General features: G+C 36.0%; 2 protein-coding genes and 1 long non-coding RNA gene across 3 annotated transcripts in view; all 3 read right to left on the reverse strand.

The window, feature by feature from the left end:
- Positions 1–5,828: 5,828 nt before the first annotated feature.
- Positions 5,829–8,283, reverse strand: LOC115963603 (eukaryotic translation initiation factor 5A-2). The gene is made up of 5 exons (XM_031082672.1): positions 8,022–8,283; positions 7,143–7,265; positions 6,993–7,049; positions 6,819–6,893; positions 5,829–6,343 (listed from the first exon to the last, which is right to left on the reverse strand). Exons 1-5 carry the CDS (start codon positions 8,145–8,147, stop codon positions 6,242–6,244), a joined length of 483 nt encoding a protein of 160 aa, XP_030938532.1. The 5' UTR covers positions 8,148–8,283; the 3' UTR covers positions 5,829–6,241.
- Positions 8,284–10,830: 2,547 nt separating this feature from the next.
- On the reverse strand, positions 10,831–13,573 carry LOC115962678 (uncharacterized protein At5g01610-like). Its single transcript, XM_031081565.1, has 3 exons — positions 13,293–13,573; positions 11,604–11,658; positions 10,831–11,356 (listed from the first exon to the last, which is right to left on the reverse strand). Exons 1-3 carry the CDS (start codon positions 13,377–13,379, stop codon positions 10,977–10,979), a joined length of 522 nt encoding a protein of 173 aa, XP_030937425.1. The 5' UTR covers positions 13,380–13,573; the 3' UTR covers positions 10,831–10,976.
- Positions 10,831–14,021, reverse strand: part of LOC115962682 — a 42,736-nt gene continuing 39,545 nt past the window's right edge. The window contains exon 2 of the long non-coding RNA XR_004085569.1: positions 10,831–10,975. This is a non-coding gene — a long non-coding RNA (uncharacterized LOC115962682). The remainder of the gene's footprint in view (positions 10,976–14,021) is intronic.

Raw genomic sequence — 14,021 nt, forward strand, 5'->3', positions numbered from 1 at the left:
ATAATTATTAAATAAATTATGACATCATTATGGTTCGACCTTGGTTTGATCTCGATTCGACCTTAAAACCCTTGAACCTCTCCCTTTTACGGTTCAATGAACGGTCCGGGTCTGAAAACCTTGGCCACAAGGACATTATCTATAATTAGATGGCCAGGGGTGAAAGCGCTCTGATTTTCCGAGATAATGCTTGGCAAAATGACTTTGAATCTATTGGCGAAGATTTTGGAGATGAGTTTGTATATGGTATTGCACAGGCTAATGGGACGAAATTCTATCATTTTTGTGGGGTGATTTGTTTTTGGGATGAGGGAGATATTGGTTTTGTTAATTTCAATCATGAGCAGATTGGAATTCAATACATTTAACATCATGTTTGTGATATTTAACCCCACAATGTCCCAGTATTTATGAAAAAAGATTGCGGACATACCATCAGGCCCAAGTGCTTTGGTGGGGTAAAGCTGTTGAAGCACTTCGGTGACTTCGTCTCTTGTGAAAACCTTGGTGAGCTCAGTGTTCATCTCCTCTGTAACACATCTAGGAATTGCATTAATGATCTCATCAATACCCATGGGGAAAGAGGTGGAGTACATATTCTAGAAATAGGATGTTGCAGTGGTTGTAATGCTTTCCTTACTCTCACACCATTCGCCATTATCATTCCACAACCCCAGTATAGTGTTTTTCCTCCTCCTTTCTGACGCTTGGGCATGGAAAAATTTTGTGTTTCGGTCCCTTTCCCTATACCAATGAACCTTGCTGTGTTGCCGCCATATGGTCTTCTCATTGTCTAAGAGATCATTAATCTTCTTTCTGAGTTGGTGTTGAGGTCTAAAAATTTATAACACCAAGGCCCAAAATAGCACAATGGGTGAATTCCATGGAAAATAATATTAAAAGGGTTGAGCTCACCACAAGAGAAAATGATGGTAAGCCCAAGTCCATTAAAAAAGATTTAAAGCCCAAAACCCATGAAGGGACAGGCCTTAGGGCCCATGAAGCGAAGGGAAGAAAAAGCCTAGCCTACCAAGATCAGAAAATCAAAGGGAGTCCAGTAGAAAGAATTGGGCTGGGATACCCAAAGGCTGCCAAGGGCTCGGGATCCTCGGGACATGTAGAGCAGTTAGGATGAGATTGAGACAGCTCAAAAAAAGCACCAAGAAACACAAGGAATGAAGAACAGATACGTCCTTCTCAATCAACCAATGATGAAGAAAGGAATCAGAAGGCTTAGAGAGCAACAATTCATGAACAAGGGGCAGGTATCTCGAGCAACCCAGAAAGAAGAACTATAAAGGGAAGTAGCTGGGAAAACTTTCAACCTAGCAGAAATGGATTCGGCTCACCTGGGAAAAATGACAAAAAGAAGGACAGCCAAAAAGCTGAGTCTGAAACAATAAGGTTTAGAAGCCTTGAAGGAAGAGAGATTGAAGGTCAGCCTTCTAAGGACACCCCAGAATGGAAAGTCAACAAGAAGTTTTTAGGGAAATAGCACCAAAAGAAGAAAACTATGAGAAACAAGGAAATGACTAGTCATTAAAGTGGCTGGCATAACATGGGCTCTAGTACCCAAGGGAGCAAATGAGGGGAATCAGTGGTACCCTGGAACCCTAGAATGACGCTATAAAAGGGGAAAACAACCGACATTGAAGGGGCATTCAGCAATAGTGAATCATAACAGAATCATTGAGAAAACTCTGTCAAAAACTCTGTCAAAAACTCAAAGAAAGTAGTAAAAGAAAGAGAAATATCAACCGGTATCCCAAAACAATCACTATAGAACATACCTGGATTCAAAGGGATTCAAACTTTGCAAGTCTTAGAGGCTTAGATAGCCATCTAAGTCTGTAATTTTTGAACTTATTTGGACCTTGTGACACGTCTTAGTGAGCATATTGTAATTTACAACTAAGAAAAGTAGTGAAATATTTCACAGTGTTTTAAGGATCCTTAAGAATTATTTTGTCTCTCTTTTTATTACATTGTTCCTTTACTATTTCTTGCTGTTCAATACATATATATTCTTGCTTGCTAGTATGTACGTATTGTAGGATTCTTGCTCTGTGCACCACTTGGTTTGTAAACAGCCCATTTAGCTGTGGTAAACCAAGCCCAGTCCCTTTAAATAACAACTAGAAGGCCCAGGGTCCTTGCTTCAACTTGGGCCTGGACACTGTCCAAAAAGGGACCCTCACAGTTGGTTAATATCTGCCCCTCAAGTACCCTGCTAGTCATCCATAGTAAGGGAGTTGAGAGCTCTTCTTTTCTCTTGAATTTGCTTTGAAATATTACGCACAACATTCTGATTCCAGTTGGTAAGGGCAATTGCACATCTTTTAAGATTGGATGCTATCCCTTCAAGAGTGGCAGACAAGGTACTTAAGTCCCAAACAGCTTCAATGACTTCACGACAATCTTCCCTTTTGACCCACATGACTTCAAAGTGAAAACGGTGCTTGCTTTTGCGGGTTGGAGGAGGGGAGTCAGTAATAGTGAGGATACAGTGATTAGATGTGGACTCGACTAGATGATGCACTTTAGGACTCTTGAAATATTCAAGCCAATCTGAGATAGCAAAGGCTCTATCTAAACAGAGTGATATTCTGTCCATCCCCTCTTTCATATTACACTAGGTGAAGTCCAGACCACAGTAACCCAGGTCTTTGAAGCCGCAAAAATTAACAACTTGACAGAAGCTATCCATTTGGCTTTATGCATGTTGTGTTCCCCCTATTTTTTCATTCATAGAGAGTATTTCATTAAAGTCACCACAACAGAACCAAGACAAATTAAATTGATTACGAAGAAAAGAAAGTAGTTTCCAAGATTCTTCCCTGACGTAGGTCTCTGGGTGCTCGTAGAACCCAGTGAATCTCCATAAGAGTCCATTGCCTGACTCGGTGATTCTTGCATCGATGTGGCGGCTTGAAAAACTCTTGATTTCTAAATTTGTATCACTAGACCAAACTAGAGCAAGGCCCCTACTACGACCCGTGCAAGGAATAATTAGCCCATTTGGAAAGCTTAGTCTGAATTTCACTTTCTCCATACGTTTACACTTTAATTTAGTCTCTGAGAGGAAGACTAGTTTGGGATTCTAGCGCCTGACATATTTGCCAAGCGCGTGAACTGTCCGAGGGTTCCCAATTCCCCGACAGTTCCAACAAAGGGAATTTATTGCTTCTGGCGGTGCTGCTCAACATGGACTGAATCACGTAGTTTTTTCTGAGGTGTACCTTTATCTTCATCCATAAAATCAATTCTAACTGGTCTTTTAGAACCTGAAAGCCCAGTCACGTTTTGTGTTTGTGGGTCAACATTTTGGGTTTTCTTTCCTTAGGCTCTGGAAACTCTCTTCCAATTTCATCTTTTTGGGCTCAGTGGTGTGTTGGTGGTCTCAAGACTAATAAAGGACACTTTAAAAGATTTCAGTGGGCTAGTGACTTCGTGGGCCTTAGAGGGGGAAAGCTTTGGTCAGCCCATTATAGAGGATTCATCCCTTACCTCTTTCCCCGACTTATAAGTTTTATGGAGATCACATGCGTGCTTGTCAAGAAAAGGCTCAAGGCTTAAGGGGCGTACCTTGTCACTTTTTTTCGGATTTTCCACTGGTTGCGTTATTGATGTGCCATCTTGTCCTAAATTCAAATTCAAATTCTTAAGGTTCGTAAGGCTTGGTAGAGTTGATGGACCCACTTGCTCCACCTCCATGTCTATCGAGTTGGAGGTCGTCGAAGTTTGCCGATCATCTGAACCTTTATCTTTCTATTCCTCGAAGCCATCACTACTAAACTTCCTAGTGTGTTCAGTTCCACTCTTGGAACTTCCATTAGCTCTTAACTAGTCCCTGTACTGCCTGAGAGCTTCAGGATTGCTTGAAAACCCAGGGCAATGTTTTTCATCATGACCAAGAATGCCACATTGGAAACAAAAACTAGGAAGCCTTTCGTACTTAAAGGTAACCTAATACTTTCCTCCATCCAAATTGACAATATTTCCACCCCTTCGCAACGGCTTATTGATGGGTAAATCCACGCGTATTCTCATAGATTTGGCTTGCTTTGATAGCCAGGATTGCTTGTCCGACTCTATATATTTCCCCAATTTGTTGCCTAGGTCCCTACCAACTTCTTCAGATATACTTTTGAGGGGGAGACCCCCTACTTGAATCCAGAATGGGGAATGGGTGAACGAAATATTATTGACCAATAACCCCTTTGTCCACCTGCACAGGAGTAATAGATTATTGTCGAAGTTCCATTGACCATTACACTCAACCCACTCCATTTGGTATCTGGAGTTAAACTTGAACTGGAGAATATTTTTTCCAACATTTACAATCCTTAAATCCGAACCCATCTTCCGAACAGGCCTTAAAGTACTTTTTAAAGCTCACATATTCTGGTGCCAATCTGCTAGAAGTTGACCAAACAAACTCAACGCACACTCCTCTAATAGGTCTGATCTGCTAGTGGTTGAGATGGATATGCTTTCTTCTTCTTCTTTGGTGAGTTGGAGGTGCTGTATACCATTGATGATTGATTGATCCATATCCGTGGGGGGTTAGTCAAGCCTTGGGGGCTTAGGAAACCCAGCGATGACCCGTAGCGATGGAGGGAGGAACAACTCGAGTGAGGTGAGAGGGAAGAGACTCGCGCAAGGCAAGAGAGAGAGGGCTCCTATGAAGGGAGAGAAAGTTGTCAAAGTTACATACTTTTTTCCTACTCCAAAAATCATTGAACTAATGATAATAAACAATCATAAACTATCACCATAAATTTCAAATATTGTATTACTAGATATTTATGTTTGTTAAATACTTCTTACATCATACTTGTTGAGAAGGAGTGAGCAACAAAACTTTTTCAAAGCCCAAGGGTTAACAATTTAATGCCGTTTAAAATCAGTTACTTTTAAATGCACCTCGTAATAGTAATTTTTTTTCTTCCTATTTTAAACGCACCTTGTAATGGTATTTTTTTTTTTTTCTATTTTATTAAAATATTCTTGTTTTAAACTTGGTATATTTTTATAGAAAATGGGGCAGGTCAAACCGGATCCATTTCCTCTATCATTTCATTTCTCTTTTCTTCTCCCACAGCTCTTCATACGTCAAGAGCTCCATGACGCCATCAACACAAGAAGTAACCACTAACCCACCAGCCAATCGACGCCTAAATCCAATTGACCAAGTGCTTTGTAGGTCAATGGTATTGATTGCTTTCCTTTATAAGAAAAATAAAGGTTTGAAATTTTGAATCATCTTCCCCATTGTTGTAGTCCAAAAACCCATCCAACCAATGAGGGTGGAAACTACCAAAACACGAAATAACAAACTAACACTAAACTACAATACATGCTGATTTTGTACCGGCACTATAACTCAAGTGATTTTGCCTAGTCCATTGCCAACGTTCTACGGAAAGACGAAAGACTGTTGGAGATGATTTTTCCACTCCTCATTCGTTGCAAACTTTCTGCGAGCTGTTTCCGCATTTTTTTTTTTCTAACATCACAAAATTTTTATTACTTAAACCAAAATCCTTATCGTATATTTCTATCTATATAGAATTATAATATTTTAAATTATTCTCTACAGTAAACAAGCCCATTTTCTTTAAATTATTCTCTGCAGTAAACAAGCCCATTTTCTGACACTCCTTATTCATGGGCATGAGGTCATATAGTCAGACTGAAAGTCTGAAACCACAAAAACAGGGTCTCACAGACCATCCGTCTTCCAATATTTTCTCAATCTTCAGATTGTAAACACTAAACACAATAAACCTAAATACAGTAGTATTGTGTAAAGAACCTGAGAGCACTTAACAGGCAGTAATGTTTTATTATCTAAATCCCAACACAATTTACTCCACCATGCTTAGAAAACATCCAGCATATGCCAGTTTCTGCACCAATTTCTACAATCACCTCTCATTAGACCTTTCAAGAAAGGCATCCTTTCTGCGTGTAAGCACTACTCAAATCTCTTTTTTTCTTTCTCCCATCAATGCAGAATGAAAGCAACATAATTGAAAAAAAGCAAATCTAGATGATGAAAACAAGTCTTTGAAAGACAAACATAACATTATATAACTTCGTTTTCCAGACCCGCATAACTCCATCCGCACAACCACCAAGTATACCCGCTGTGTCTTAAGAAAAGCAAGCTATAAAGGCTCACAAAAATATTTGAACTAAAGTTTCCAACAACAGTTTCTGAATTATTATAAAGAAACTACTTGGGGCCAATGTCCTTCAGAGCACAAATCTGCTCCTCTCCCATTGCAGACATCACAGAGACAACCAGGTCCTTGCCTTCAGCAAATCCATCCTTGATCTGCACACAAGGATCAATGACGTATTCAGCTATCCGAATTTTTTTTTAAAAGAAAAAGGAAAGACAGAATACAAGTCGAAGATATAGAAAATCATTAAGAAAAACTACAATTTCTATGGACCAAAAACATAACCAAAGGTTGGGTAAATTTTAGGTATAGTTCAGTGTTCTCCAATTGAATTCAAACATGTTGTTGCATTGAATGTAATTATCATTGGAAAAGATAAGATTATTTTTGTTTCATTGGGGAACCTAAAATACTAGAACTAGGTTTTACCCCCAAAGGTTCCAGAGAAGAAATGCACCCAAGTCATCAAAACAGGAAACAAGTGGAGCAAAGTAACATGTTGTAGTAAAGATTAAGGACCCATATACTCCGCAACACAGAAAGATGATTTAAAAGCAAAAGAGTAGAGCCTCATGAGAACTTCAGGTTCAAACTTTGACCCAAAAAAAAAAGCAACTAGAAACCAACCTGGGTCAGCAAATTGTCATCAGTTGGGAGCTTCAGATCATCCTTGGTGTTCCCATTTTCAGTCAGCAAACTCACCTAAAAAAAGCAATCAAACCAGTCAGAAACCAACATTCATATGAAAAATTGACTCTCAAGCACAGGAATAATGAAAAGAGATATAAAAATTGAACATACAAATCCATCCTCAGAGATATCAATCAGCTGGTAGTCAGTACGGTTGACATGAGGAACCTGCGTAACACACCCCACAAATACTGAAAACTTATAACAATTAAAGAAGCATAATCAATAGAGAGAAGAATAACAAAACAAATAAAAACATACATCACAGTTATGGGAAGATGGCACAATATCTTCAAGTTTCTTGGCAGTGAAAATGTCAATTCCAACAAAGTGGCACTTAGCATGACCGTGCTTGCCAGTCTTGGAGGTGGAAACTTCAACAACCTTACACAACAAACAATCAATGATATACATCAGTTCATGAAACCACAACTATAAAATCATCAAACCTCAACATATATAGCAAGACCACACCACCAAAATCTACATCCATATTAACTTAACTACAACAACAATCATGCCTTCGTCCCAAAATTTTGGGATCGGCTATAGATCATCGACATAGTAGTCAGATCGGCCACTCCCACGAGTATTATTTTCTGCCCTTATCTATCAAAACTCATCATGCCTTGGTCCTAAAAGTCTGGAATTCAATACAAATCCTCAACATACTAATCCGAACAACTCATACTACTAAACTCCATGTATCTAGAGACCATCAAAGTTGTCATTTACATGATAAAAGCAACAATCTAAAAAACAAAATTTGCAACAGTACCCAGATCAATAAACCAAAATAGAACATGAAATGGAAATGGGCAACAAACTATGGATCTTAAGTACACATCATTCAACTACATCATTCAACTATAAAAACCCAGATAGCAAATCAAACAAAACACTCAGAATTGTTCAATTGTTCAAAGTTTGTTCATTTCTAAGCCCCATAAACAAATAAAATAGTCAAAAAAGAATATTCCTAAAAACCCTTTTGCTTTTGGGTCAGATCCGAATCATCTAAAGCTAAAAAAAAAAACCCAAAATCAGAACCAACAAAAAGTACAGATCTAAGCCAAAAAAACCAAAAACCCAGAATCAAAAATATATTTTATCTTAGAAACAGAGCAAAAAAGATTGAACCTTGCAAGGACGGTTCTTGATGACGATGTAGCCATTCTTGCGAATAGTACCAGCTTGCTGAGGGTAAGTCTTGGAGGCTCCGGCATCGGCCTTGGACTCGAAGTGGTGCTCCTCACTGTCCGACATGTCGTTTTTTTTTTTTTTTCTTGGTGGATTTGCTTTGTTTGACTCGGTTTCTCTGAACTCAGCGGATTGGATTTGTGAGTGGAGTGACCGATCCCGGAGGCGGAGAGGAAGAAGAAGAGAATTTATATAATGGAAAAAAGAAACTCAAGTGTGTCACGGTGCTTATTCTAGGGTTTCGTGGTGGGCCCAGAAATGGTTTGGACCGTTGGATCTTTGTGTTTTTTGGATAATATAGAGATAGAGAGGCGTTAGTTTTACGCAAGTGTTTTTCTTTCTTTTTTTTTCTTTTTTTCTTTTTAATGGGCTTTTGGGCTTTTGGGTGTGTTACTTTGCTGAGGAGGTAGGTGGGTGACTGATGTGTTTGATTGGTCCATGAGGCCCAACAGCCAATGAGAATCAATGCTAGAGGCATTTCCATTTTTTGTTGTTTTTCAAATCATTCAAAATGGGGAGAGATATTAGAATATGCTAAATTTTTTGCATTTTTTTTTTTTTGGTTGCCTTTCATTTTCTTCTCTCCTTTCATCTCTTTCCATTCTAAATATATTTTAATGGCATAAAATTTAAATATATATTGTGAAATGTATATAAAGTTATACAAGTGAGGAAATTAAGTTGCTTATGAAATTCATTCTATTTTTAATGGGCTTTTGGGCTTTTGAGTGTGTTACTTTGCTGTGGAGGTAGGTGGGTGACTGATGTGTTGGATTGGTCCCCATCCAATGAGAATCAATGATAAAGGCATTTCCATTTTTGGTTGTTTTTCAAATCATTCAAAATGGGGAGAGATTGGAGTAGAGGGAGGAAATTAGAACGTATTAAGTGCCCGTTCAGTACATATGTTTAAATAATAATTTTTAATTTTTTTAAAAATATGTGTGGGTGAAAAAGTGTGTGAAAATATGTGTAATGTTATTAAAAAACTGAAAACATGTGTTTGAACTCGCGTATCAAACGGAGCCTAAATTTTTGGCATATGTTTTTTTTGGTTGCTTTTCATTTTCTACTCTCCTTTCATCTCCTTCCATTCTGAACATATTTTAATGGCATAAAATTTAAATATATATTGTGAAATGTATATAAAGTTATAGTTATAGTATTATACAAGTGAGGAAATTAAGTTGCTTATGAAATTCATACTATTATTGAGATAGCAACTTGCTTTGGAATTGTCAGATGTGGGAATGACAAAAATGTCACGATCTATCTTAATTGATAGATCACTTGATTATGCATGTCAAAATACCCCTAACCTATCCTGCTCGCAACCTACCTCACTTTCGTTTGTGCAAGGTGTCCCTACCTTAGAGTAGGAATAAAGTGGATATAATACACTAATAATCCAATATCATCCTGATCCAATAACATCCCCACCAAAAGAGGTGGATATTACATTATTACTCAAGGGTTAGAAAAGACCACACCCATTTTTTGCAACCTCGCTTTCATAGAAAAGGAAAAAATTTGAGCCATCGTTATGTCATCTAAAATGAAATGATATCTTTATTCTAATGATTGATTTTTTTTTTTTTTTTTGTCATAATTTTTGGTACATGCACTGCCATTAAGGTTTCAAGAATAATTGGAAATATAAAAAATATAAATAAAAACTATATTAAATCACAATTCAAATTTTTGTAACAAAAAAAAAAATCTGTGTTTTAATTTTATATATATATATATTTCTTTTTTTTGAGAATCTAATTTATACGTGAATAAATCAATTTGAAAATCAAGAGGAAAGTGACCTAATTTTGTAGGCAATGTTTTAGTGGGAATTAGAGTTATATTTTTACTGGATTGTCCTTTAGTTTTGTCTTTACTTAAGTATAGGGGTGTAGGGGTATTTTTGAAAAAAAAATGAGAATCCAAAATAAGAGAAGCCCTTTAAATAATAGTATAGGTAGATAAAAGTTTTTAATAACCCTCTAATACAGAATGGAATCTTTATCCAAATTATTAAGGAGATTGTGTCTCAAAGAGTTATACCGTGTAATCCTTTAAATTCCACAAAAGTTTTGAATAACCCTCTCACACGAAATTGAATATCTATCCCAGTTACCAAATTCAAGCAAATATATCTACATGGTCTTCGTGGCCTTTGACTATATGTAATGTTTTTTTTTTTTTTTTTGGGAGCAAAGTACGTAATGTGTTTTAATTTTTAAGCATTTGGTTAGGGGTTGGGAATTAAGGAGCAACCAAGGGTGTATTGGGAGTGTTTGAGTCAGCTCAGTTTTGTAGTCTAAGCTCTACCCCCTCCACATGTATTAGGCAAGCCCACCGTTTTTTTTTTTTTTTGAGCGGATGAGTTTTTCATACCAATATGTATACCATATACCTAAGTTTTTAAGAGCAAAACTTAGATATTGTATCTTAGGAATCTTATTTAAATTAAAACACTTGATTGCATTGACCAATAGAGTACAAACAATATTATTTTTTCAATGAGAATTAAATTCAATGCAATTATGCATTCAAATTTAATTAGGAAACCTATGTAGTGCACCTAGGGTACTGTTCTGTACCTAAGTGTTAATCTTTAATAACATGATTTAGACATCGAATGTTTTTAGAGCTTAATAACAATCCAAATGACAAGCTGGTTAGAGAACAAGTTCAGCTCAATTAGGTTTTTTTAGTAAAACCAGAAAGGTTATCAATCTAACAATTTGCATCAAACAACACAACCGAAAGATTGACAATGTCACAAAACCAATACCAAAGAATTCCACATAAATTGCCACTTAATCTTCATGTTTCTCCAGCTATTAACATATGAATAAAAATGAGTTTATCAAATGATTAAATTCACAAACAGTAGGAGCCTCAAAATTCTTCTACTTTAACAGCATCACGAGTCATTTCATAGGCATCTTTGGGCCTTGATTTCTTCACACCAGCTGTGAACCATACTTTATCAGATTTGTAGCTTTCGACAGCCACACTGGTAACCTTGACCCACACCAGAACCTTTGTCTTCATTCCATCTATTCCAGTGAGCTTTCCCCTTGATAATGTCCCTTTAACACGAGTGGCATACCTTACAATGGATGAGTCTTTGAAGCTCACCTCACATGCAGAGGGCAAATACACTATGAGCTTGGACCTTGATTCATCAAATTCATAACATGTTATGTTTCGAGGGAAGAGACCAGGAGGAAGGTTGTACTCTCGGAGAAGATCTGGCAAGGCTTTTGATGGCTTACCTATAAGAAGGGTAAGCTTTATTTAATCTCTGAGAACATATTTGTGACGTAAATAATCTTAATACACTATGGCATCTTGTCCAAGTGTTAACCAATTATGTAGGGTCTTGATATCCTACATTTGTTTGAGTAATACCAAAGTATTTATTTCATGTTAACCAAGTGATAGAAAATTATTATGGAGCAGAAGTAACTGCAAAGTATGTACACACATTAGGGCAATCACACCAATACATAGTGCTCTTACCTTTCAGCTTGCTGAACACCCATTTTGCCTTCTCTTCAACAGTATTAGAAAGAGACTGATATTCAAAACAGCACAATTAGTTTAAAGTTGATATAGGAGTCATCTGCATGTCACATTACCAAATAAATAGCAAAAAAATGTCATTTGCTTTCATTTTAGATATGCTCATACTTAAAATTAGATGGTAAATTTGAGGGTAGATTTTGTTTCTTCAATGAAGCTGCTATTGCCAGATAATTTCTGCAGTTTTAGCTCACCTATTATGTAGAATATTCTGCTTCATTTGTCTCATAAAGGCACTGTCATGTGAGTATATATCAAACTTTTGCAGAAATGGACTACAAAACCTTTTATATACAACCCAATCATGAAGCAAAAAATCTTTATGTACAACAAATTCAATATGCGAAGATTAATTCTTTATTTTAGAAATTTTTTGGATGCATATCAAAAGGAAGTATAACACTTTAAAAAATATGCATGTGATGATGAAAATTTTCACATGGCACCATGTGTGCTGTTTTGGATAGCAAATCTCAGGGCTGTAAGAGGGAAGGAAGCTAGGAAGCCTCCAATGCTTGATACCTTGATTGGTTTACTTTCTGTGTGTGTATATATATTAATAGTTTAATACCTTCTTCATTGTCTACAAGAAGTCTTTCATAATTTCATTTATTTATAAAAATAAAAAATAAATAAAAAAAGATTTCTAAGGAAAGAAGTCTAGTGTCTTAGTTGATAAGCTTAATTATAGCATTAGCCATCCTCCTCCTCATATAATATTGGTAGGAAAGTTAAGATGAATGCAATGATTTTGCAGAAAAATGAATGTTTCTCAAAAATAATAATCATAGCAATAAAAGATCAATATAGAGATATGGAATGGACTGTCATATGTAGAGTTTTGAGTATTGTCTTTATAACTGAGAAATTGAAGGACCTAAAAGTGGCAAAACGAGGAATGTGTATAAAAAAGTATCATTGAGATCATCAAAAGTCACACTGCAGAAACAAATTAGTAATGCATTACTCTGTTATTGACAATGTGATCTCTTTCTTTATTTTGACCCAAATTATTGATTCACCATTTAAAAAAAGAAAAAAGAAAAAAGTGGGAACCGACTAGAATTGTTTCTTTCTTTTCTTTTTAAATCACCAATAAGCTAATTAGCTAAACATTAAGCATGAGGATATGAATCGAGATAGAAGAAATTGTTGCAAGTGATGTTTCAATTATCTGACATGACATCCATTTTTTTGACTTCTTTTAAAATTTCAAAAATTCTTTTCAGCCTTTTTGGGTAGAAACTAGAAACATTCCAAAGATTGTTGTATTTCAGAAATATCAAACAATTCATTCAAGAGAATTAACAAAGATTTTACCAAATAGAAATCAAGTGCAAGCACTAGTCCAAATGAAAACCAAGAATTTCCCACCCAAAAAAAGAGGCCATGCCCATCTTCAATCTTAATCTCATTCCACCAAACCATGTAATGTTTAGTTAGATCTTGCAAATTATCAAGTGGGTACATTGTATCAAGCAGCATTATGCATATAAAGATTCAAAAAACCAGCCAAGAAAAGAAAAATATTGAGAAGAATGCAAATGGGTGATTAGTGAAACAGAATATAAAGAAGAATTAAAAGATAGAGCCAAAGAAAATGTGGAGAATTAAGGTGAAACATACAGAGAGGTCTTCAGTGATGTTGGAGATCTCTGCCTTGGCTTTCTTGGAAATCCAAAAGCTCCCAACTTTTGTCAGAGCTTTCTCCATTTCTGTCTCTCCCTTCCCAGTCCTCTCCTCTCTCAGTCTCACACTGATGAAAAAAGAAGAAGTTGAAGTAGTTTCTTCACCAAAAATTCTCTCTCTGAGACACACAGGATGTGTTACAAGTAACAACTCACAAAGACGGCACGGCACAAAGCCGTGCCCACAAACGTAAAATAAAGATTATAAAGAAAATGAAGAGGAGGTAAATAAATTTGAAATTTTGAATGAGAATTAAAGTGCATAGTAAGAAAAAAGATGTAACATAGAAAATTAGGAATTATATGATTTATATTTATGATTTATCACAGTGTTTTTTTTTTTTTTTTGAGAAACCAAACTGGGAGTAGCCTGGATCACAGTGTGTTATGGTTTTGTAGTTTAACTGAATATGACACATTTTTTTTAACATTGTGTTAGTGTTTTGTAGTTTAACTTAATGACATTTTTTTTTAACAGATACATTTAAGGTTTAGTAATAAATACACTCACCCCAAACAATTTATAATAATAAAAAAAGAAAATTCAAACTTCCAATAATTTCTGTGGATAATAATTAATACAGTAAGTCATACTGTCATAAGTGCTTAAGTGGCTGTTTCTAATTTGCTCTAAATTTTTTTTTAAAAAAAGGTAGTTGTTTGAATT

This window comes from Quercus lobata, chromosome 10 (genome assembly GCF_001633185.2).
Source record: "Quercus lobata isolate SW786 chromosome 10, ValleyOak3.0 Primary Assembly, whole genome shotgun sequence".
In the NCBI taxonomy this organism is placed as follows: Eukaryota; Viridiplantae; Streptophyta; class Magnoliopsida; order Fagales; family Fagaceae; genus Quercus; species Quercus lobata.